The sequence below is a fragment of the Rhinolophus sinicus genome, chromosome 2 (assembly GCF_057876585.1).
Source record: "Rhinolophus sinicus isolate RSI-liver-muscle chromosome 2, RSI-T2T, whole genome shotgun sequence".
Classification (NCBI taxonomy): domain Eukaryota; kingdom Metazoa; phylum Chordata; class Mammalia; order Chiroptera; family Rhinolophidae; genus Rhinolophus; species Rhinolophus sinicus.
The window spans coordinates 104610028-104632104 of NC_142502.1; the positions used below are offsets into that span (position 1 = coordinate 104610028).

Below are 22077 nucleotides of genomic sequence, written 5' to 3' on the forward strand. Positions count from 1 at the left end.
GCGCACTCTCCCTAGAGGGTGACTGCTCCCAACGTACACTCTTAAGGCTCAGAAATGCCAGTATCAATAGAGAATATGTTATCTCAGTAGGTCAGAAGAAAGTTCCAGGATGGAGTCACGTTGGGCCAACATGGGTGGGATGCCGGACCCAGGTCTGGAGAGGGTGGACATGGGGTAGGCATGATCCACAAGGGATATGTCATGTCTATATTGGGGAAGAACAGGATGGGGCACATTTTACCCTGTGGGAGCTGGCCAGAGCGGATGGAGAGGAACCCAGCCTGGGGGAGCTGTGGGCAGGAGGCAGAGGTCTGGGGGACCCAGTGACCCATGCCAGGGACCTGAGACTTGACCCTGAGGGTCTTGTCAGGCATGGGTGATTGGGAAACTGGAAATGTGAGTTTGAATCTGCTTCCCAGCCGTTGACCTTGGGCAAGAGGTCAAGGTCAATTTTAAGTATTTGGGCCTCAGTGTCTTCACCCGAAAACTGGACATAGTCGTATCTACCGGGAAGGTTTGCTATGAGAAGTGAGATGATACATGTCAGACATATGGCATGTGGTTGGTGGTCAGCAAGGCATTGGGCCAAGGCGTTTGGGGTCACAGAGCACTTTCAGCAACATTATGTCACTCCTCACGACAGCTCTGAGTTCCCTGGGGATGGGGAGAGAGGTGGTCAGCAAGTTTCAGATACTTGGCCAAAGACGTGAAGCTGGAAGGTGACCCAAGATATGTATTTGGGTCAATTCCCAAGCTGGTTCCACGACACCATGTTGGATGGATCAAGGTGTTGAGGGGATGCATGTCCCCCAGAATCCCCTCGTGGATTAAGGATGGGCCCTCTTTGGTCCTCCCTTCCCCTGGAGCCCACCAGAGTTGTCCCAGGCAGACATCGAACATGCCTTGAGCCCACCACACCGAGTAGCCTCAGTACCTTAGTCTAAGCAGCCACAGCTGAGCAGATGCTGAGTCCTCTCCTTGCTCCCTCTTGGACCTTTTGACTTCCAGAGACACCCTTTGTTTCCCTATTCCAAGCTTGGGCAGGTAGAATCGCTGTCCACACTCAGCAAAGCTTAGCCTAGTCTGTCCATTCAGGCCCACCCATCCCTGGAGACACCTATGGAATGTTCCCTTAGGCCCAGAACAAGGCTGTACCCAGCATTCAAGGGACAGATTTCCCAAGGCCAAGGTTTTCCGCGATATGACCAGGTCCCTTCCCATTGCCACCCAGCAGTGAGATATCCTCTCTGGCTGCAGAAGTGTTCTATCTTCATCTGTCTGTCCATCTTCTCGTCTATCTCAGCTAGGATCAGGCTTTGCTTTAAATAATAAAGACCCCACTTAACAAAAGCAAAAGGTCTATTACTCTCATGAAAGTCCTGAGGCAGGCAGTGCAAAGCTGGTATGAAGGTTTTATGCCATCCTCAGCGACCGAGGCTCCTTCCAACTCACTGCTCCATTGTCTTGTCCTCATGGTCCAAGATGGCAGCCAGAATTCCAGCCATCACAGCTGCATTCCAGGCAGCAAGATGGAGGAAGGATAACAAATGATACATGCCAGTTTACTTTTAAAAAAGATTCCTAGAAATTGACATATGACACTTTTACTTGGTCAACAATAGTTTCTAGCTGCAAGGGAGTCTGGGATAGTCTTAATTCCAGGTAACCAAGTTCTAAGCTAAAAATTAGGGGCTTGTTACAGAGGAAAGGGGGAAAATAGACATGGGGAGTAACTGTCTCTGACACCTGAGCCATTCATTAAGCATTTGTTGGGTATTCCTTGTACTCACCCATGTTATAGTATTTATAATATGATTGCTATCCTAGCATCCTGTGAGTGAGGAGCAGTGCTTGACATATAGTAGGTGCTTACTGAGCAGTGGCCATTATTTTCACTGCATCAGAGTGGTGACATAAGCACAAGTTTCTGTGAAAGTGGAGCGGAGGGCTGCCTGCCCAGCAGGGGAGCAAAGTATAGAAACGCATCCGGGAGGAGGACCCACCTGGGCAAGTAGGGGTCTTTCTTTTCATGGGCCCTGGAGAGCTGGGGTGGTTGACTGTAGCCACTGTAGGCCTTTGCATTAGCTCCTCCCTCCCAACCTACCTCAGCCTTCTCTGTGGAATGACTGAGAACTCATCCTCACCAAGATGCTGGTGACGATAAGAGCCGAGACCAGGGCTCTCCAGGGTGCAAAGTGCAACCATCTGTCAGAGAATTATGGCGTCGTGAAGCTGAGGGGTGAGTTCTGAAGGTCTTAGGTTACGCACCCTGCGGGCAGTCACACAATTCCTTCTGAAATGAGCAAATAACAATAAACGTTATCTAAAATGCCCTCATATGACAGTGGGAGTAGCAGGTGCTTGGTGCCCTTCAAGGTGATCCAGAGAAAGAAGAGCCAACCCCTGCCCTCCTGGGACATCCCTCAACCCTCAACCCCGCTGGCAGGATGAGGGGGAAGCTGAGAGCTCGACCGCAGGGATCTCCTTACACTCATGGAGGTGGAGGAGCCTGGGGGGGGTGCCTGGGTGTGGGTGTCTGTGCAGCCTCCTCTCCTGGCCTCCACCCTTCAGGTGCGAGAGCGAGCTGCTGCTGTCCAACCCCAGCTCTGGGCCTGGGAAAGCGAGCTACCGGTTCTTCCTGAGCACTGCTCTCTGATGGGCCTGTGCCCATGGAGCGCAGAGAGCTTGGTCCCCGCACAGGGTGGATGGACCCACGAGCCTCAGGTCCATTTCCTCAGGGTTCTCTGAAGCTCCCTCCATGGCTGGCCTGGGGATCCAGACAGCACTTCCTCCAGGAAGCCCTCACTGACTTCCCTTGCCTCAGTGCTCCCACAGCCCTCCACTGGGGCTCTGAATTTCCACTGATGCTTGCTTGTTTGTCCCCTACCTTCAGCTGATCCCTGTTAGTGCCCCAGCCCAGGTCCCTCTTAATATATACCCCGTGCCTTGCACATATGAGCTCAGTAGCTATACATCAGCTAAGAACGTGTGAGTGAGTGAGTGAGTGAGTGAGTGAGTGAGTGAGTGAGTGAGTTCCCTGGCTGTCAGGGTATAGATTCCCTCCGTGAGGAGAGGAAGGCCTGAAAGGGTTAACTGGGAGCCCGCCTGTGGTCTGAGGTAAGCAGGGAGCGTATTTGTTCAGGTAAATAAGGAAGGATTACTTATAATGGGAAATCAGACCAGGCCAACTCTTCATCCCAGGGCTGCCTGACTTCCTCCCAGCACATTCCGGCACTCTACCTGCGTCTGTCCGTCTGTCCACGCTACCCCACAGACTCAGACCCCATGCCCTGAGCCACCTCAGCCTTCCTGTAAGCCCCTACGGCTGGGTCTTGCCACGGTGCCAGCAAGTGGCCCTGGGCTGGGGGCTAGAGGCTCCCTACAGGGCACGCAACCCTGAGACCTCAGAGGGCCACCCCTCGAGGGGGGCCAGGCCCCCGGCGGCCCACCCGAGTGCCACCTGTGCCCCCAGCCCTGCTGGCCCCTGGTTCCGCTGGCTCCCCAGATGCCTGGCTGAGACCCAGCAGTGGCCTAACCTGCCCCCGCCTCCTCCTGGCCCCTGAGGTTGCAACTGCAGCCGGAGACTCCTTGGGCACCAGGCAGCTAACGGGTAAGTGCAGTGGGAGGCACGCAGTGCCCTGTGTGGGGTTTTCCCTGCCAGCTGGGGGCAGGTGGGCGACTGAGAGGACTTGGAAGTGTGCTTTGCTAGCTCAGAGCTGATCTCCTAGACGCCAGTGACCCTGTGATCTGGGTTCTTCATCCCCAGAAGCGCCTGTCTCCTCATGCCTGGTTTGCCTCCCTGGGCCCACCCAAGAGCCCGGGTAAGCCTTCTTGGTCTGGTAAGGCCTGGGCTCTGCATGTCTATGATGGCCCCCATCCAGGCTCCATATCGAGCCCAGTCACCCAGTCTCAGGCAGGCAGCTCTGTAGATGCAGAGACTCGGCCTGGAGACCTGGCCTGTTCTGCTTGGCTTGTGAAACACAAGCAGCTTTTCTGCTTCTGCCAGCTGTGGCTGCTCAGCCAAGGGAAGGGTCTCCCGGAGCTGGGCCACAGTTGGGCAGGGGCTTGCTGGGGCCTGGAGGCCCAGGGTCAGGTCCAGGTTGGAGCAGCGGGGACAGTCCCAGAGCCTAGGGAGTGGGCAGTTCAGCGGTGGGCACAGGAACCAGGTCGTCGGGGAGCTGCGGAGCAAACCACCTAGTTGGTTGCATTGGTGCCCGGAGAAGCAGAGGACCGGTGGGCGCTGGTCGGGGCACACGAGGAGAGAAACAGGGGTCCTTGTAGGTGTTCGTTTCTGAGTTTTGCCAGATGCCTCCTGCGGGGAGATCGGGACGTAGATGGTGGAGATGACATGGTGGAAAGCTGAAGGGTCTGGACGGCTGGGGGCTCCCCCAAGTTTGGATAAGGTGTGTGCATGCGTGCGCATGTACGTGTGTACATATGTGAGCGTGTGTGCATGCATGTGTGTGCATGTGTGCCCGTCTGTGCATGTGGAGCAGTGGGCAGGCTCACTGAGCTAGCCCTGGACCCCCTCATCTGCGTCCTCCCACCAGCCCACACCCAGGCCACAAGCCACAAGGGGCCTGTCCCCTGTGTGGGAGTCGTGGCCTTTCTCCGCTTTGTCCAGGGCTGGGGCTCGGCCTCATTTCCTGCCCCCACCTCCCCAATAAACAGCTTCACAGCACCCCCCAATAAAGCAGCATCTCCCCAGCACCAGCTGCTCGGCTGAGTAACAAAGCAAACAGGCACCTGGGCTGCCCGGGTCCGAGGGGGCAGGCAGGGATGGGCAGGAGATGCCCCACCAGACAGGTCGGCCCCGGCGATGGCCCAGCCCGGCAGGGCAAGTCCTGCTTGCCCCCTGCGGGGGAGGGGCCAGAGGCAGGGACCAGCGCCAGTGACTCTCAATTTAGTCTCACCACCTGAAACTCAAAGAAATTTGGGGACAGGGCACATTCTCAGGCCTCCCAGGGAAGTTGGGGTGTGGAGGAGGTGGTCTCTCTCAGGACAGGGAACAACCTTCCCCTTTGAGAACCCGGCAGTGAATGGACAGTGCTTCCTACGTGCCAGGTGCTGTGGGGGGGGCCAGAGCGGAACATTCAGTCCCTATCAGACATGTTTATTGGGTTACCAATTATAAAACACTTCAGCAGATACGGCGCCACTTGATTTTCACAAGGACTCTCTGAATTAAGGAGAGCTGCTCTGTCAACCAAGCCTGAAGGAATAGATGGCATTCAGTAGGTGCTCCATGGATGCTCAGAAATTGTGACACTGGCAGTAAGTAGAAGAACGCAGGAGAACCCACTTTTCACCACTGAGATTGTGACAGATATAAAATTAACAGCCCTGAAACAATTAGAGCATGTTTTTGTGCTAAACGACTTGGTGCAGCTTGAGTGTAACCCGGGGAAGGCCGTTTAAGCTAACGTGGGGACAGAGGGCAAGAAGGAATGAGTTAAGGCCACAGTGTGTGACTTTGGGCAAGTCACTTTTCCTCCCTGAACTTGCAGCTCCTGTCTATGTAATGAGGTTAGACAAGGCGGCCTCCTCTGTCACAGGAGGCTTGATGGGGGAGACAACTTGGGGCTGGGTTTTGAAGGCTGTATAGGAGTCGGTAGAGGCAGCCTAGCTGGATGACCGGCCCACTTTGCAAGACTTATGTGCCTTCCCAGCCTTATGTCCCAGGCTGAGGTCAGGGGAGGAGAATGGCTCTGGCTCTGACTTTTTTCTGGAGGTCAGGGAAGGGTGGGTGAGGCCAGCAGCCGCCCTGGACTGGGCTAGAGAGTAGGATGACCTCAGGGCAAGGCCCAGGTCTCCCTCATCACCATCCTCAACTCTCCCCCAGACTCCACCCTTTGGCCCTGACCCTCCACCCACCATCACCACCTGCTTCTTCCCTTGTTGTCCCCATTACTTTTACCTTTCCTCTTCTCCAGCCCCATCCCCTCACCTGCTCCCGGGTGCCAGCTTTATGCATGCTCAGCCTATCATAATTCACAAGGAATTTCCATCCACCTTCTTCAATCTTCACAACCCCTTTAAGACATGCTCTTGACAACCCATTTAACAGATGGGGCAACTGAGTCTCAAAGGAAGCTGAGCCACTTGCCCCCAATCCCAGAGCTAGAGAACAGGGAGTCAGGGCTCAAAGCTGGTCTGGGACCCTCTCCCCACCCCACTCTTCACCCCCATCCCATTCCATGCCCAACCCTGCACCCCCAGCCAAGCAAGTGGCCTGTCAGGTGGAACAACTCTTCCCAAAGCAAACTTTGCACAAGCCAGAGTTGCCCTGGGCTCTTCCTGACATTTAATGCTTGGCTCCATCCCCTGACTCATTTGCATGTTCCCAGCCCAGGAAGCACCCCTGCCAGATTCTCCTCTCCCACCTCTCAACGGTTGAATGGGGCCTTCAGAAGAGGGGTGGGTGAGCCTCTTTCTCACTCTGGACCTCTCCTCCCAGCCAATGACTGGAGTGTGGCTGCTGGGGACCAGACCGGCTGGAGCCCACCCAGGACCATAGAAAGGGCACCAACAGAATGGAGGTGCCCCTTCCTTCTCCCTCCAGCTCTGGGATTGAGGAGAGAGGTCTAGGAGTGACAGCCCAGGGTCCCAATAACCCCTTAATAACCCATCCCCTCCCATTTAAACCTTTTCTTAAAGCAATTTCTGTTCTTAGTCTCTCAGGACAGTTCATTCTGGACTTTCATCATTTGCTGTAATTGCTGGAGTGCGTTCACTTTGTCCTGAACCCCCTTTCCCACCGTGTGCTCCCTGTCCTTGGGATTGGGGCTCCAGGCACATTTTTCTCTCAGTCCCATCAAGACTGTACGGACTCACCACCAGAAGTTTATGAAGCACTCGCTTTCCAGGCTGTGCTGGGGCTGGGGGAGGCTACAGAGACATGGAAGAGTAGAGATACGAGGAACCAGTGTTTGTACACACCTCCTGCGACACAGAAAGGTCTGCTCCCCTCACTGCCCTGCTTTGTCCTGCCAGACCCCAGAGACACAACTGTCCTTATGAGTCCCCGTTTTACTGATGAGAAGCCTGAGGCAGAGGATCAAGGAAGGTGCCAGAGGCAGGAGCCAGGTGAAACCCTGTGTCCTCACACCTGCAGTGGCCTGGTTGCCCGCTGGGCCAGGAACGTGGGGAACGAGATACCCAAGAAACCAAGTGTTGGGAAGGGTGGTATAGATGAGGTGCCGGAGGAGTGTAGGGAAGAGAAGGGGCTGTTCCCCAGCCCCTTGGAGGAGGGTTTGTGGAGACTGTGCCTGCGAGAGGAGGGGAAGCCCTGCCAGCCATGTGCAGTGACCAAAAGTGGACCATGCGGGCAGCAAGGGCGTGGCGGGCCGGGCAGGGGGCCGAAACATGAACTACATGGACACACAGAATGTGCTAAACAAGAGCTGAATGAAGACGTGATTTGCAGTTTCTGGAAGCTGAAGGTCGTGCAGGATGTGTACTGATATTGGGGGAAATCAGGGTTCTAGCCTGACCTCTCAGCGTCACTCACTCCACACCCCAGGCTTGTCTGGGCGGGGGGTCTGGGCGGATTGGAGGAAATGGGGAAAAGATGCTGCTGGGGTGGGAGGCAACCTGGAGGGTGGACCTGCTTGGTCAGAAGAGTGGACGGTCTTTCAGAGGCTCTGAATACCAACTGCAGAGGCGGGGTGCAGGGAGGAGACACAGCCACACCCCTTATTCTGCCCAAAATGTTAGCCCTGAATTATGTCTCTGCTTACAAGGAGAGCCCCTCGTGTCTCCTCGTGTCTCCAGAGGTGGGGAACCTCTGTTTCCCCACCATTCTCCTTCCAAATCAGGCTGAGGGGCAAGATGGGGTCATGGGGTCACAGAATAAAGAAGGTGTGGGGCCAGAACCCTCTCCCAGCATAGAGGAGGAGACTGGGGCCCAAGGGGACCAGGGGCTGCCCAAGGCCTCACATATGGAATGGGACAGAACATGAGCCCACGTCTCCAGATGCTGAGGCCTCCAATTGTTTCCAGTCCGCACACCCCCTTTGGAGTGGAATCAAATACAGGGGTGAGTCGGGGGCTGAGGTGGGTCCCTATTCCTCTAGGCTGCAGGCATCCATGCCACCACAGTCACCAATGCAACCTCTGTGGGGCTGGGGTTTTCAGGGGCTGGGTCAGTGGGCGACCTGAGCAGAGGCGAAAAAAAGTGCTTGGCTGGGGTGACCCTAGAGGCGGGAAGGTGCCAAGCCATCAGCACCACCTGAGCAGAGGTTAGAGCTCCGTCTTGAGTTCCAATCCCTTCGCAGTGCCTGTGGCCACGCGCCTGTAGCAGTCAGAGCGCCTGTGTTTGTCAGGTGGGAACAATACTGGGGATGGCAGGAGAGCCCAGTGAAGGGCTTTATTTGGTTGGCCTTCACCGTGTCCCAGAAGTTGTCAGGGAGGCTGTGTGTGGGTGTGAACGGCTGCAGTGGGAGCGAATGGGAGACAGCGCTGCTCTAATTGTGCCTGCGGGCTCCTGGCTGCCTGGGAACTGTGGGAACAGCGGACTAAACCAGATTTCCTTGCTATTCCCCTGACCTTGTCTCCTGTGCCCACCCTCCTGCTGCTTAGCCCTGCCCCTCAGCTCCCTACTGACCCTCTGGTCCTTACACAGCCTCACCCCATCCCCCCAAGTCTCCCTCACACTCCAGCCCCTGGCTGGCTCCTCAAGTTGGACCTCCCAGAGAGCAGGGCTCCTGAGAAAGTGAGGTCAGTGGCCTGGGTGAGTCTGGGATCTGACGAGGTCGGGAAAGCCAGGGGGTCTCGAAGAAACCCACCTCCTCTCGTCTCAAGCTGAGCCCAAGACAGCAAGTCCTCCTTCAGCCACCCCCAGGGACCCGCCTCCCTCTTCCTGCCCTTGGAGACCCCGGGCAGCAGAGGCTTGGGGATAGCAGGATGTTTGAGAGCCAGAGCTGCCGGGAGGTGGCCAGCCTGGAACCCCCTCCTGGGTAAGAGGGTGGTCTGTCCAGTGGAGAGAGGCTAGCCCTCTGGGCAGTGAGGGGTGGTCAGTAAGGAGGAAGCTCGGTGCTTTTCTTGGGTCCAGCTAGTTTGAAGAGCAGTTTCAAAGGGCAAGGGAGCTGGGCTTCCATGGGAGGGTGGGAGCTGTCTGAGAAGTGAAGGGGCCAGAGGAGGAGCAGGGTGAGAAGGAAACGTCTAGAGTAGGGGAAGTCTGGGCCAGAGGCTGGGAGGGTTCACAGAAGCCAGACACGCTGCTCGGCCGGCCGTCGACAGCACTGGGCCCGGACGCCCACGGCTTCTCTCCAAGGTGCTGACCAACGGACTGGGGGGCAGGCCCATGTGGCCCCTGCCCACTCTGCATGGCTTCTGGCCAGGTCCTGGTCATACCCCCCCAGCCTTCTGACTCTGACCCATTAAAGGAAGCCCTTTGGATGGGGCGGGGTGGGGCGGGTCTCACAGCCAAGGCTGTGGACGGCAGGGAGGAAGCCAGAGGAGTTGCGTTCCAGATGGTAGAGCGAGGCCCACTCAGCACTGAGGGCTGGGCTGTGTCACCCCTGCCCGTCCCACTCGCCTCAGGGCTCTTCTCACTGGGCTCTAGGCAGGTTGAGGCTGGGTCTCAGGATTGAGGTGGGGACTCGGGCATAGTCGCCTCCCCCCAGTCCCTCTGGGGGGGAGATCGGGAGGCTGGACTGAGCAGGGTGTGGGAGACAGGGCCCAACCCCACGACAGCCCAGGGCACTAGGAAAGACTTCCCTGGTGACAGCGCTCCCCTGAGGCTGTGGTTTCAGGAGACACCAGGGGATCTTTTGCTGATACGGGGGTGGGGAGGGGTGTGTGTGAGAGCCCTGGAGGCAGGGGAGTTGCAGGGGTACATTCAGACCCCACAGCCGAGAGCAGGCCCGGGAGGTGGTAGGGGACAGCTGCTATAAATCTCTGACTTTGGGTCCCTCTGCCTTCTCTCCTTGATCTGCCTTCCAGTGGGAAGAGGTGGTGCTGAGAGAAGGTGTCTGATTCCTCTGGCCATTGCCCTGCCATCTGGCCTTGACTCGGGCCTTGGCCTCCACCAGCTGTTACCAAAGTTTCTTTGTCTGGAGTTGGAAGCCAAAGCCTCTGAGGCAGGAAGGGCCAGAACGTGCTGAGCCTTAATCTAGGCATGTGGCTTAATCCAGAAATGATCAGCTCGAGGTTTGCGAACTGGAGGCATCGCTCAGGAGACGGGCAGTGCCTTGGGCCCAGCCGGCAGAGGCTGTCGGGAGGGTTGGCTTTGCCCTCCGAGGGACCTGGACTCAGCTAGCACTGGGCCTGTCCCAGGACCCTGGGCCTAGTGGCCGGAGGGTCAGAAGGCCTCTAGCTGGTCCTGGCTTAGCTGTGTGACCGGGGGCATGTCCCTGCCACACTCTGAGCTTCATTTTTCTCAGTAAATGTGTGTCCTCATGGGTGGACAGTCACCTGTGAATGTAATCAGCGCTGAATTGCATGGCGTAGACGAGGAGAGGTAGGAAGTCAGACGAGGGAGCTGTGGGGAGCGCTTCATGGGGGAGGAGGGCTTTGGGTTATGAGAAGGAAGGGGCGTCGTGGGCAGGGGGACAACAGCACAAGAGAAAATAGCCATGTGCCCAGGACACAGGGGTCTGGGAGAAAGGCCATTTTCATTAGAGCCTAGCTATGTCAACTGACCCCAGGGTTTGATCCAGACCCTGCCACTGACCAGAAGGCATCCCTTCCCGCTCTGGGCTGCGTGGTTCCCATCTATAACACGATCACATAATGTATGGTCCCTTCCAGCTCTGATTACCTGGGCCGTGTGGGAGGCGGGCGCAGAGGTGGACACCAGTCTCGGGGTCTGGCAAGGCTGGCAGTGCTGAGCCACGGGAGCAGAGGGGTAGCTGAGGAAAGGGCGACGGAGGGAAACGAGCTTGACAGTGGGGTGGAATGAGAAGCCAGGAGGTGGGAATGATGCAGTTGCCCAATCAGGAAGTGGGCAGGACCCTGGGAAGATGGGACTGGCCAGAGCAGAAGCCTCAGAAGGAAGGTGGTACAATAAACAGTGCCCACACATGGCCAGCTGGGGACCTCGGGCAAGCTGCATAACTGCTGGGCCTCACTGTCGCATCTGTAAAATGGGGCTCTCGTATCCACGTCACCCAGGCTGTGGGTGGTAAAGGGGGAAACGTGCACGAATGCTCTGGGCACAGGGGGAGCCCACTGTGCAGTGCTCTCTTCCCAGCTGAGTCTGGCCCAGAGCCCGGAGCCCGGAGGAGACACCCGAGCTGCCGGCTGGGCACACCAGCTTTGGGATCCCTGACCAGTAAACCAAGATCCCTCCGACCTGGGCTGCTGGGTAAGAGGATTCCCCACCGCTTCCCCTGTGAATAGTTGGATGTTGCCTCTTGCCGCACCGTTAATCCTGAGCACACCTGCACTTTGTGTCTCTCGCTTTCCAAGTTTCTTACCAGTGAGCACTGTCACTAGGGAGGTGTTGGAGCTGGGCCCAAGCCTTGGTGGCGAGCAGGTTCCTGGGTATTTAGGAGCAAGGGGCTGGGGAGCTGGAGTGTGGGGTGTTGAGGAGGAGGCCGGCATTCTCTGCTGGGAAAGGAGCCGTGGGCCAGGAGTCGGAAGTCACTTAGCTCAGCTCTCTGTACTAAGCCCCAAGCCGCCTGTCTCCCGGGGAGGGACGGAGGCAAGGGCTACGCGGCTCACTTGACAAATGTGTCAGGAATGTGTCATCACCTCCCCACCTGGCAAACACTGCCACCTGCCCTGCCCATTCATCCTCACTGACCCCTCATGTCACGGGGCCCCGAAACATAGCAGCTGCCTTCCATCCTACCTGTGGCAGAAGCCAAGCAAACAGGAGGGCCACGAGGGAGGCAAATGCTCCTGCTTCTTGGAAAAGCTTCCGTCTCCCTGGCATATGGCCCAGGGTGTTGGCAGAGACTGTCCTAACGTGGCAGGCATGGGAGTTCTGGGGACGTGGATGGGGCGGGAGGCAAGCAAGGGGTGATGAGGGAGGGTGGGGGGCTGAGCGGTGTTCTCAAGGGGTAAGGCCACCTGGGGGTAGGGCGTGGGCACAGGTGGGGTGTGGGGATCCAGCAGCAGAGTGGGCTGTTGATGCTGCCTGGGTAAATAACGTGGGCCCAGAGCACACACGTGTGTTTGCACAGAAGGACTTGAAATGACTCCAGGCCTGCCCTCTGTCCCCCTCACGCCAGCGCCCCTCCTCCCGGCCCACCCCACCCCACCCTGACCTTTCCTTCCTTGTCACTTAAAGGAGCCCTTGAAAGGGAGAATCGAAGTCAAAGGGAACACCCTTCTCTCTGGCTGGCATTCTCTCCACCACGGAAAATTGCAGGGCTGCCAAGTAAAGTTGGGAGGGTTGGGCACGGCACAGGGAGAAGCAAAAATTCCACCTGGGCTCAATTCACCAAGCTATGCTGTCCAGAGAAAAAGGGGCATCGTTTCCTAAGCTGAACAAAGATGTGGAATGGGCTAGCCGCAGCCCTAGAGAAGTCAGGGCTGTCTTCCAAACTAGGCTCTTTCCCTGTCGCACCAGCAGTGGCAAATGCCACTGCACACAGGCTGAGCTGGGCAGTCCCACGGGGTGACTGGAGGTGGCCAGGGAGCCTCCCTCTCTGTCCCAGGGGGGTACAATCAATTTCACCATTAGAGAGTCTACAGTCCTTTGATTAGAGCCTGCGTCTTGTACTTGGCCAGAAGCCTTGAAAGCAGCGATTCTGAGCCGTGAACATGCGTCAGGAACACCGAAAGGGCGTGTTGCGGGGCCCTGCAGGGCCTGCCCCACCTCCAGCCCTGCCCCCAGCTTCTGCTGCAGCGCTCTGAGCAGGCCTGGGAAGGCGCACCCCAGCCAGTGCCCCCTGCACTGATGCAACGCATCCGGAGAACCTCTGCTTTCAATTATAAACCCAGGAGACACAACACAGTCACTTGCCCTTAACAGCTGCCCATGCGCTTCCGTCCCCTCTGAACGGCTCCGTGTTCCTGGGAGCATGTATATGTTGGTAATCTTCCACCTCTGTCCTGATTTATTCTTGAGTCACACATCACGGAAATATTCCAGAAACCCCGGTGTTTGGTGCGTGCACCTCTCTCAAGTGCCCTGCCTCCCCCAAACCACGTACTCCAGTACGGGGCTCAGAGAAAAGAGCCTAGGTGACCAATGGAGGTGGGGGCATGCCTCTGGTTGCCCGTGTTGAGGCCAAATGATGCCCCTGGGGGGCCCTGGGGCAGCAAGGAGGAGAGGTGTCACAGTCGCTGGCGTTCTCACCAACCGCTCCCTAACGCCCCCCCCAATCGCCCCCCCCCGGAAAGTGTCTGAAGGTCAGCACATGGGCACCTCCCACTCCGGGCAGCACATTCCTCCAGGGCCTGGAGCAGAGGGGCCAGGGGGCAGCACCTTTCCCTTTTCTTGGGAGGACGAGGTGGGCTGGGTGCCAGCCCCAAGCAGGGGCGGGGCCAAGCACACCTGGGCATTGCTGTTCAGTGACCACCTCACTAGCCTGTGCTGGTCATTTATTCACACACACCCCCAATGGCCCTGTGGGAGGGGACTCTACCTCAGCACACCCCTCACTTGCTCCTCTCTTCCTTCATCTGGCTGGTGAAGATGAGGGTGAGCCTCTCCCTGCCCTTTCTCCTCCAAGGGCAGAATCCAAGAAGGCAAGCTTTGCTACAGCAGGAAAGATTTAGGCTCACTCTCAGAAGGAACTTCCTCCACAGGACAGTGGACTGGCATCTGGGTACAGGCGGCTGAGGAACAGCAGCCTAGACATGAAAGGCTCCTTGTCCAGGTCTCAGTTTGCCCATCAGCCAAATGGGACTAATTGTGCCTTTCATTCTGAGGGCTAAACGAGGACGAGAACCTCAGAAGGCTGTTTGAAGTGCTCTACACGCGTACAGATTTGCTGCTCTCAGCCAGCCTGGCTTCCATGAGGAGTGAGGGAGCTGTCCGTTTACAGTCCTATCCCACCTCCCACCTCACTGTCTTTCACAGCCAGAAGGCCTGTCTGCCCAGCCCTGTCCCAGGCCCAGCCACTGCTCACTGGGCCCCTCATCCCCGTAACCAGCTTAGCGGCCCCCATGCGGATGGGGAAGCAGCCAGAACTTGACTCCTTCCTCTCTTATTTCTGTAGACACAGCCGCTGGCCTGAGCAGCAGCGGGATGGGCAGTACCAGCCCCGGCCTGAGCAGCGTGCCCCCCAGGGCTGTGTTTCGGACAGGCCCAGAGAAGGTGACGGCGGGGGCAGTGGGGCCCGAGAGACGGGACTGGAGCCCCAGCCCCCCTGCCACGCCCGAGCAGGGCCTGTCTGCCTTCTACCTCTCCTACTTTGACATGCTGTACCCCGAGGACAGCGGCTGGGCCGCCAAGGGCCCCGGGGAGAGCACTCGGGACGAGGTGCCAGAGGAGCCTGAGCAGTGCCCGGTCATCGACAGCCAAGCCCCTGGGGGCGGCCTGGACTTGGCGCCAGGTGGGCTGACCCTGGAGGAGCATTCCCTGGAGCAGGTGCAGTCCATGGTGGTGGGCGAGGTGCTGAAGGACATTGAGACCGCCTGCAAGCTGCTCAACATCACCGCAGGTGAGCCCTCCACACGCCTGCCTCCCAAGGCTGGGGGCGGGCAGGGCTGGGGGCTGGGGCAGGGACGCTGCCTGCGCACTCTGGCCTCCCCTGGCGCAGCCCCAGGCGTGTTGTGCTTCTACACATACGGTCAGTCGGCTCAGAACACAGCAACTGTGAGCTGGGGCTGGGAAGGTTCCACCCGCTTTGTGCCCCCCTGTACCAGTCCGGAGTCCCCACTGGCTAGGTGCTGGATGACATGAATTCGAGCCCTACACTGTCTGGCCCACCACCTCCTCTCAGACTCGGCTCCACCCTCCCTGCAGCCACACCTGTCTCCTTGTTCTCATAACACACAGCTCAGGGCCTTTGCGCTTGCTGCCCCCTCCACCTGGAACACTCTTCCCCCAACTCTCTACTTGGCTCCCCCCTTACCTCCTTCATGTCTTAACTCAGACGGCCCCAACTCAATGAGGCCTTCCCTGACCCCTCTATTGGAATTGCTGCTCATACCCGTCCCTCTCATTCCTCCCACCTGCTTTATTTCTCTCACAGCACATACCATCTGATATGCTGCATATTTTATGTATTTATCTTGTTTACTATCTGTCTCCCCCACTGGAATGTACACACCCCCAGGGCAGGGATTTTCATTTGCTGTATCCCCAGTTCCTAGGATGGCACCTTGTACATAATAGATGCTCGATAAACTATAAGTTAGTAGCCAGGCCTTGTTCTCGCACAGGGGAACAAGTGGTGAGCACAACACAAAAGCCTCTTTGTTTATGAAGCTGACATTATAGTGAGGGAAATAGGTTATAAACAGATAAATGTGTCACTGGTCTGGTGTCGATTAAGGCTTTGATGAGGAGGGGACATCGGGAGGCTGGGCATTTGTGTGTGTGCCAGGGCCTGGAAGGTGTGGTTATGGAACTGATGCTGTGGGTCGAGGGGCTGCTGGGTCTCCGGCTCTGTCCCTCCATCCTCCCTGCAGCTCTGGGAAGGCCTGGCCCATCTCCTTGGTCGTTGGACCCTGGCATTTGAACATCCCACTCTGCTGCTTTCACGCAAAAAGGTCTTCAGGCCTCCCTCAGGCCCAGCCCTTCCCCCTCGGAGTCATCCGGTCTGGCCCCTGCCCCCCCAGCCTCCAACAGACCCAGCTGTTGTTCCCATAAGCCAGCTCCTGCCCACACCCCAGCCCTCCAGTTGCCCAAAGCCCAGGCTAGCCCCCCCATCGCCAGGGAGGTCTCCCATGGTGCCTTCGCTCCCACACTGGGCTAGGGAGGGAGGGGCCTGCCATCTGAACAATGGGGACAGAAACAAATTGTTTTGACCCTGGAGAGGAAAATGGGTTTATTAAATGAAGGCAGCCCGGCCTCCAGGTCACCCAGCTGGGGCACCAGCTTAGACCACAGCGTTCATATGAAGCCCCACTGTGCTCATGCCCACCAGCCTGGCCTCCACCTGTGTGCCCCGCCAGGCTCACCCCAGAGCGGCTCCTCAGGGGAGCATCTAAGATCTAGCCAGTGACTCCCATCCTTCCTCTGAGGCCCGTAACTGCCCGATGACCAACTGTGCCCTGACATTCATTCATTCATTCATTCATTCATTCATTCATTCAACACACGTGCATTGAGCAGCTACTGTGCACTCAGCCCTTTGTTAGGTGTTGGACAAGGGGATGGAACTCTCTGTGCCTTAATTTCCTCATGTGTAAAATACGGTAGGGGTTGGGGGTTGCATGATTAATTTCCCACTGGGTTTTTCTCTGGTTCCTTGAGGGGCTTTGGGAAGGCAAAAGGCAGCTGGGAGAGAACCTCACGTGTTTCTGGTTTAATGTCACTGTCCCTTTCAGGGCTGCAGCTCCCCCAAAGGTCTTTTGGAGTGGCTGGAAATGTTTGGGAGAACCCAAGGTCTGGGTGAGGTGGAGGCATGCAGAGCCCCAGGCCACCCTGCCCTGAGCCAAGGTTGTTTATAGGGCACTGGCTCCTCCCTCTCACTCCTCTCTCTTTTGGGGCACCCCCTCCACAGGGCCCCTCGAGACAGTCTGTGTTGGCCTGTCCCCACCCCAGTTCTCACAGGCGCCCCATCCAAGCACAGCGGGCCACATTCGGGGTGGTGTCCTCACGTAGCCCCTGGAGCTGAGGAAGTGTCTCTTGCCCAGACCCCGTGGACTGGAGCCCTGGCCACGTGCAGAAGTGGCTCCTGTGGACAGAGCACCAGTACCGGCTGCCCCCCGTGGGCAAGGCCTTCCAGGAGCTGGGAGGCAAGGAGCTGTGTGCCATGTCGGAGGAGCAGTTCCGTCAGCGCTCACCCCTGAGTGGGGACGTGCTGCATGCCCACCTGGACATCTGGAAATCAGGTGGGATATGGCGTGGGTGGGAGCAGCCCCTCCCAGACTCCAAGCCAGGGATACCGAGGGGGACTCTTAGGCCAGGGTACCGGCTGGGAGGTTACTCTCTGCTGGGCTGGGCTCTGAATCCCAGCCCCAGTTGCAGCTGCTCCCTGGAGCCTGGGTGAACTCACCCGCCCGGGCCCCTGCCCACTGCGGCCAAGCCCACAGAACTCAGGACAGAGCCCATGGGAAGTTAGACGGTAGAAGTTAGACTGTGAGGACACAGGACGTCAGAGCTGACGGGGCCCGTGGATGCTATGAAGTCCTTCTCTGTCCTTTTAAAAATTTCATTCGTTTATTTTCTGTTGTTTTTCATTAATGAAGTAATGAGTGTGTACAATTAAAAACAAGGCCATAGCAAAAAATAGTAAACCATGAAAAGTAACTCTCCCTCCCACTCCCGACGCCCAGCCTTGCAATCCCCCTACCCTGAAACAACCACTGTTACCAGTTTCTTGGGTACCTGGCCAGGGAAAGTCTATGCATATAAAAGCAAATACATACGTGTAGATTTTACCCTTTTTTAACATGAATAGTATCAGTGTCACCTTGTTCTGTACTTAATAATGTATCCGAATCTTGTACCCCATCAAGATCCATATCGCTGCCCTGTTCTTTAGAAAGGCTGCATGCCAACCCCATTTGCATCTCATTGGGTGCCTCCCCCCCGTGTGCCCTGCGCAGAGCCATGTGCTTTGGAGGAGGCAGTGCTCACTCAGTGGGTCAAGGCCCCTGTCCCTAGAGGCTCGGATGAATAAGGTGACAGGACCCACTTGTATGACCCACTCAGAGACCAGCCTCAGGCCAGGCTCCTTGACACTGGCTGCCAAGGGCAGTGGTCAGTGCCAGGCTGAGTGCTGGGTGGTGATGTGGGCAGAAGCTGTCTGCCTTCACCCACCCCCACTGCTTGGCCTGGGGGTGGGGGAGGTGGGGAAGGGGCCAGGTGGAGAGCAGGAGGGGACAGAAGTGTTTGGTGAAGTTGGCAACTGAAGGGCAGGTGGTGTTTGTTACGCCGGGCACTGAGAAAGGTGTGTAGCCTTTGTCACCTTGGTTCCTTGCAAGATCCGTGAGGGCTTCTCCTGACCCTATTTCATAGGTGAGAAAGGGAGGCAGAGCAAAGCTCCATTACCACTCTCCTGTCTGAACAAGGGGCTGCATTTAGGAAATCCTAAATTTCCTTCCGGGAAGCAGCTCCAGACTGGCAGGAGGGAGGGAGCCATCGGGAAACCTGGGCCATAGGGGGGCCTCTGTGACCCCACAGTCCCACCCAAATGCCCTCTCCTCCTTTGGGGTCTCCCCTGAATCCCCAATCTCCTCTCCTTGTCCTGCAGCGGCCTGGATGAAAGAGAGGACTTCCCCTGGGGCGATTCACTACTGCGGTGAGCAGGGCAGGGCAGGGAGGGGGCGGGGGCTCAGGTCTGCGGTTGAGGGGTGGCTGCCACTGAAGTAGGGGGTGGCCACAGCTCCCCACTCACTGCCACCCTCCCTGGCTGCCCAGCCTCAACCAGCGAGGAGAGCTGGACGGACAGCGAAGTGGACTCATCCTGCTCTGGGCAGCCCATCCACCTGTGGCAGTTCCTCAAGGAGCTGCTACTCAAGCCCCACAGCTACGGCCGCTGCATCCGGTGGCTCAACAAGGAGAACGGTAAGGGGGCACCCGGCAGGGCACTGTCAGCTGGGGCACGGGGACCGAGGGGCACTGAGGCGGGGGTGGGGGCGGCCTGGGTTCCTGGGCACAGGGAGGAGTTGGGGCTGGGCGGAGGGGGGAGCCACCCCGCCACCTGTCACTGGACCTGCTTGGGGTCTGTGTGCCATTTGTGCCCACGCCTGCCTCCCAGCCAGGCTCTGTCTTGTTCAGGGTCCCCAGCGCCGCACGACGCCTGGGACACTGTGAGCCACACATGTAACACTAGATTTTCAAGCAGCTAGATTAAAAAACATATAAAACTGGCGAATTTAATTTAAATAATGCTTTTATCTAACCCAATACTATAAATTATTGTAATTTCAACATATAACCAATGTAAAATTTATTAATGAGAGAGTTTACTGAGTCTTTGAAATCCAGTGTGTATTTAGTGGCTACCTCGTTGGACAGCGCAGGGCTAGATGGGGTGTGAGTGTGACTGTGACTGTGTGTGTATGTGTGTGTGTATATGTGTGTGTGAGTGTGTGTGAGTGTGAGTGTGTGTGTGAGTGTGTGAATGTGAGTGTGTGAGTATGTGTGTGTGAGTGTGAATATGTGTGAGTGTATGTGTGAGTGGGAGTGAGTGTGAGTATGTGTATGAGTGTGTGTGGGTGTGTCTGTGTTGGCAAAGGCCAAGACACCTGGGTTCCAGGCCCCACCTTGTCGTTAGCAGCTGTGGGTGCCTAGACCTCAGTCTTCAAATTCGTTTATCCAACAGTCCTTCCTTGAGTACCTTCTCTGGTCCACACTTGCTCAGCTGACATTTACAAACAATTCCTGTGTCCTGAGGGTTCGGACAGGATTCAGCTGCAGCCTGTCCTTGAGGGACCTACAGTCTTGTAGGAGAACTAGCAGTGAAATGAGCTGCCGTGCAGAGCTTGTCAGGGCTATGACAGGGCCACGGGGACTTCACTGAAGTGACTCTGGGCTGAGCATGGAGGATGACAAGGGGCTAGAAAGGGTGGAAGAGAACTCTGTGCACAGGGCGTGATGGCTGTGTGTGCATATTTAAGACAGAGAGCGAGGCAGCTGCTCCGCCAGTCCTCTGGGACTCTGGGGAGACCATCTCAAGGTAGAGTTTCAGGGAAGGGAGATCAGGGCGGGCGGGGTGGTCTGGGAAGGCTGCCTGGAGAGGGTGTGCTGACCTGGGCCTTGCCAGGAGGGCTTAGAATGAGAGCTGGGGGTATGAATGATGTAATGGTTCTTCCCAAGGGGTGCCTCCCTCAGGCTCCCTTCTCGGCATGTCCTGTAACCACTCACCAACATGATAGTCATTACACACCCTCTTACTGACAGGAAGTGGGACCTCAGACACCCTCTACAGGTAGAAAATGGCAGGGCCAGGATTCAAACCCAGGTGGGCCCGGCTCCAAATCCACTCTTGCCACTATCTCCCCTGAATTAAATCTGCCAGAAAGGGCTGTGTGGGCTGAAGTGTCCGAGCATAGCAAAGAGGGCTTTCAGGCTTGGGAACTGCAAGGTGGCAGGAGTGGGGGTATGATCTTACCAGATGAGCTGCAACCCCCCACCCCATCCCGGGCTTCTGCGTACGGTGTGGACACCCCACAGTAGGAGCAGAGGCTGGCAAGGCCAGGCCCTCGAGGCCCCACGTAATGCACGGAGGTACCCAGGCTCACCCTGCCCCAGGAGGTTTATGGTTCATAGTATTATTTACCACTTTGGGGCCCTGTGGCACACATTTCTTTAACCCTCACCACAACCTGGGACGTAGGTTTTATGGCCCACAGCCTGGCCCTGGCCCTGTGGACACTGGCTTGCTTAGCTCTCTGAGAGACTGACCTGTTGGTCTCGATCTTTCTCCCTCCTGCCATGGGTTCCCCACGGGCACCGCTGGCCGTCTGGACCCTCCTGCTCCCCCAGGCATCTTCAAAATTGAGGACTCCGCCCAGGTGGCCCGGCTGTGGGGCATCCGCAAGAACCGGCCTGCCATGAACTACGACAAACTGAGCCGCTCCATCCGCCAGTATTACAAGAAGGGCATCATCCGGAAGCCGGACATCTCCCAGCGCCTCGTCTACCAGTTTGTGCACCCCATCTGAGGGCTGCAGGCCAGGCCTAGGCCTGAAACTCGCCCTCACCCGGCTTCCCCCCTGCCTGCCCCTGCCCTGGCTCGGGGAGAGGGCAGTCTGCTGGCATTCAGAGTCCAAGGTCAGAGAGGGGATGGCCCGCAGCTCCCAGGGGTATAAGTGAGCTCTCTGGGGCCCGAGGGACCCCAGCTGGGGGTACCTCCTCCTCAGGTCTGGATGTTCACGTGCCCAGCCCACTGCAGGGTGGAGGGGCCAGGGCTGTCCTCAGTGTTCACAGCTCCCAAGGAAGGCCTTCCCTCTACCCCAGCCTCTGACCCCAGCATTTCCAGAGCAGAGCCGACAGAATGGCAGTGACTTGGCCAAGGCCACTCACAATCGTGTGTTCTCTGCCACGCATTCTGCACCATGCTTGGCATGATGCTAGGAGACGTCTGCATTCCTGAGTTGGGGAGCCAGGGGTGCCCCTGGGAATGGATAATAAAGATACTGACATAACCCCAGTGTCTGTACTGTGCTGAAAGTGGTTGTGGTCACAGAGGCCTGGGGTAGTCAAGGGAGACTTCCTGGGGGAGGTGGCATTGAGCAGAGCCTAAAAGGAAGGGATAACTGGAGAAGCTGTCAGAGAGAGGCAGTAAGTCCTCAAGGTCAAGGAGGGGCTGGAATGGCTCTGGTCTCCCTTTACCCTGGTGTGGGCTGAAAGAAGGGAGGGGGGCTGGGGCTGAAGAGGGTCTATGCTTCGGACTAGAAAGAAGGCAGGATCCTCCACTATCCTCTTGCTCTGCTGTAGACCAGAGCTTTCTGTCTGGGATGGGCCAGGGAGCTGGCCTTCCTGCAAGGGGGCCCAGAGCCCTGGTCTCTGCTTGGTCAACCAACAGAGCTCTGAGTTGGGGCACCAGGAGTGCAGTACAGGGTGGGTGCTTTGGTCCCCCTTGTACGATGGTGGCTCTGAGCAAAAAGGTTGGAAAAGAGGTTGGCTTGTTTGTGGTTCCTCTCTCCTGAAGAACGAGGTCACAGACCTCAGCTGTGCCCTCTGTGAAGCTGTGAGCCCCACGAGTGGGGTGCGAGGGGTAAGAGCGTATGATGGGGAAAAAGTGTGATCAGCCTGTGTATGTGAGTGTGTGTGTGTGTGTGTGTGTGTGTGTGTGTGTCTGCACACACGCTGGAGGAGATGGGACCCACCACCCACTCTCCTTGGCAGAGCAGCTCACTCAGCTTCCTCAAGCTTCCCTCACATTTGTTCATCAAGCTCATGAGTCCCGAGGGCTGACTATGTGCTTCCACTTCTTTTTTTTTTGTCATTCACCTTCCCAACAAAATTAGGGGTTACTCCCCCATTTTGCAGATGATGAAACCGAGGCTCAGAACAGTTCAGTGACTTGCTCCCATACAACCACACACACAACAGCG

General features: G+C 57.3%; 1 protein-coding gene across 1 annotated transcript; it reads left to right on the forward strand.

Annotated features, from left to right (window-relative positions):
- Window positions 1–2961: 2961 nt before the first annotated feature.
- SPDEF (SAM pointed domain containing ETS transcription factor) lies at window positions 2962–20745 on the forward strand. Its single transcript, XM_019738713.3, has 6 exons — window positions 2962–3610; window positions 14118–14561; window positions 16705–16902; window positions 18267–18314; window positions 18434–18580; window positions 20504–20745. The coding sequence occupies exons 2-6, from the start codon at window positions 14147–14149 to the stop codon at window positions 20680–20682; spliced, it is 987 nt and encodes a 328-aa protein (XP_019594272.2). The 5' UTR covers window positions 2962–3610; window positions 14118–14146; the 3' UTR covers window positions 20683–20745.
- The last annotated feature ends 1332 nt before the right edge of the window (window positions 20746–22077 follow it).

Excerpts from the sequence above, each read along its gene's own strand:
- SPDEF (XM_019738713.3), top strand. The coding sequence starts at position 14,147 with ATGGGCAGTACCAGCCCCGGCCTGAGCAGCGTGCCCCCCAGGGCTGTG. Across the intron at positions 14,562-16,704 it reads GCTGCTCAACATCACCGCAG|ACCCCGTGGACTGGAGCCCT; the intron begins GTGAGCCCTCCA and ends TCTCTTGCCCAG. Across the intron at positions 18,581-20,503 it reads GTGGCTCAACAAGGAGAACG|GCATCTTCAAAATTGAGGAC; the intron begins GTAAGGGGGCAC and ends CTGCTCCCCCAG.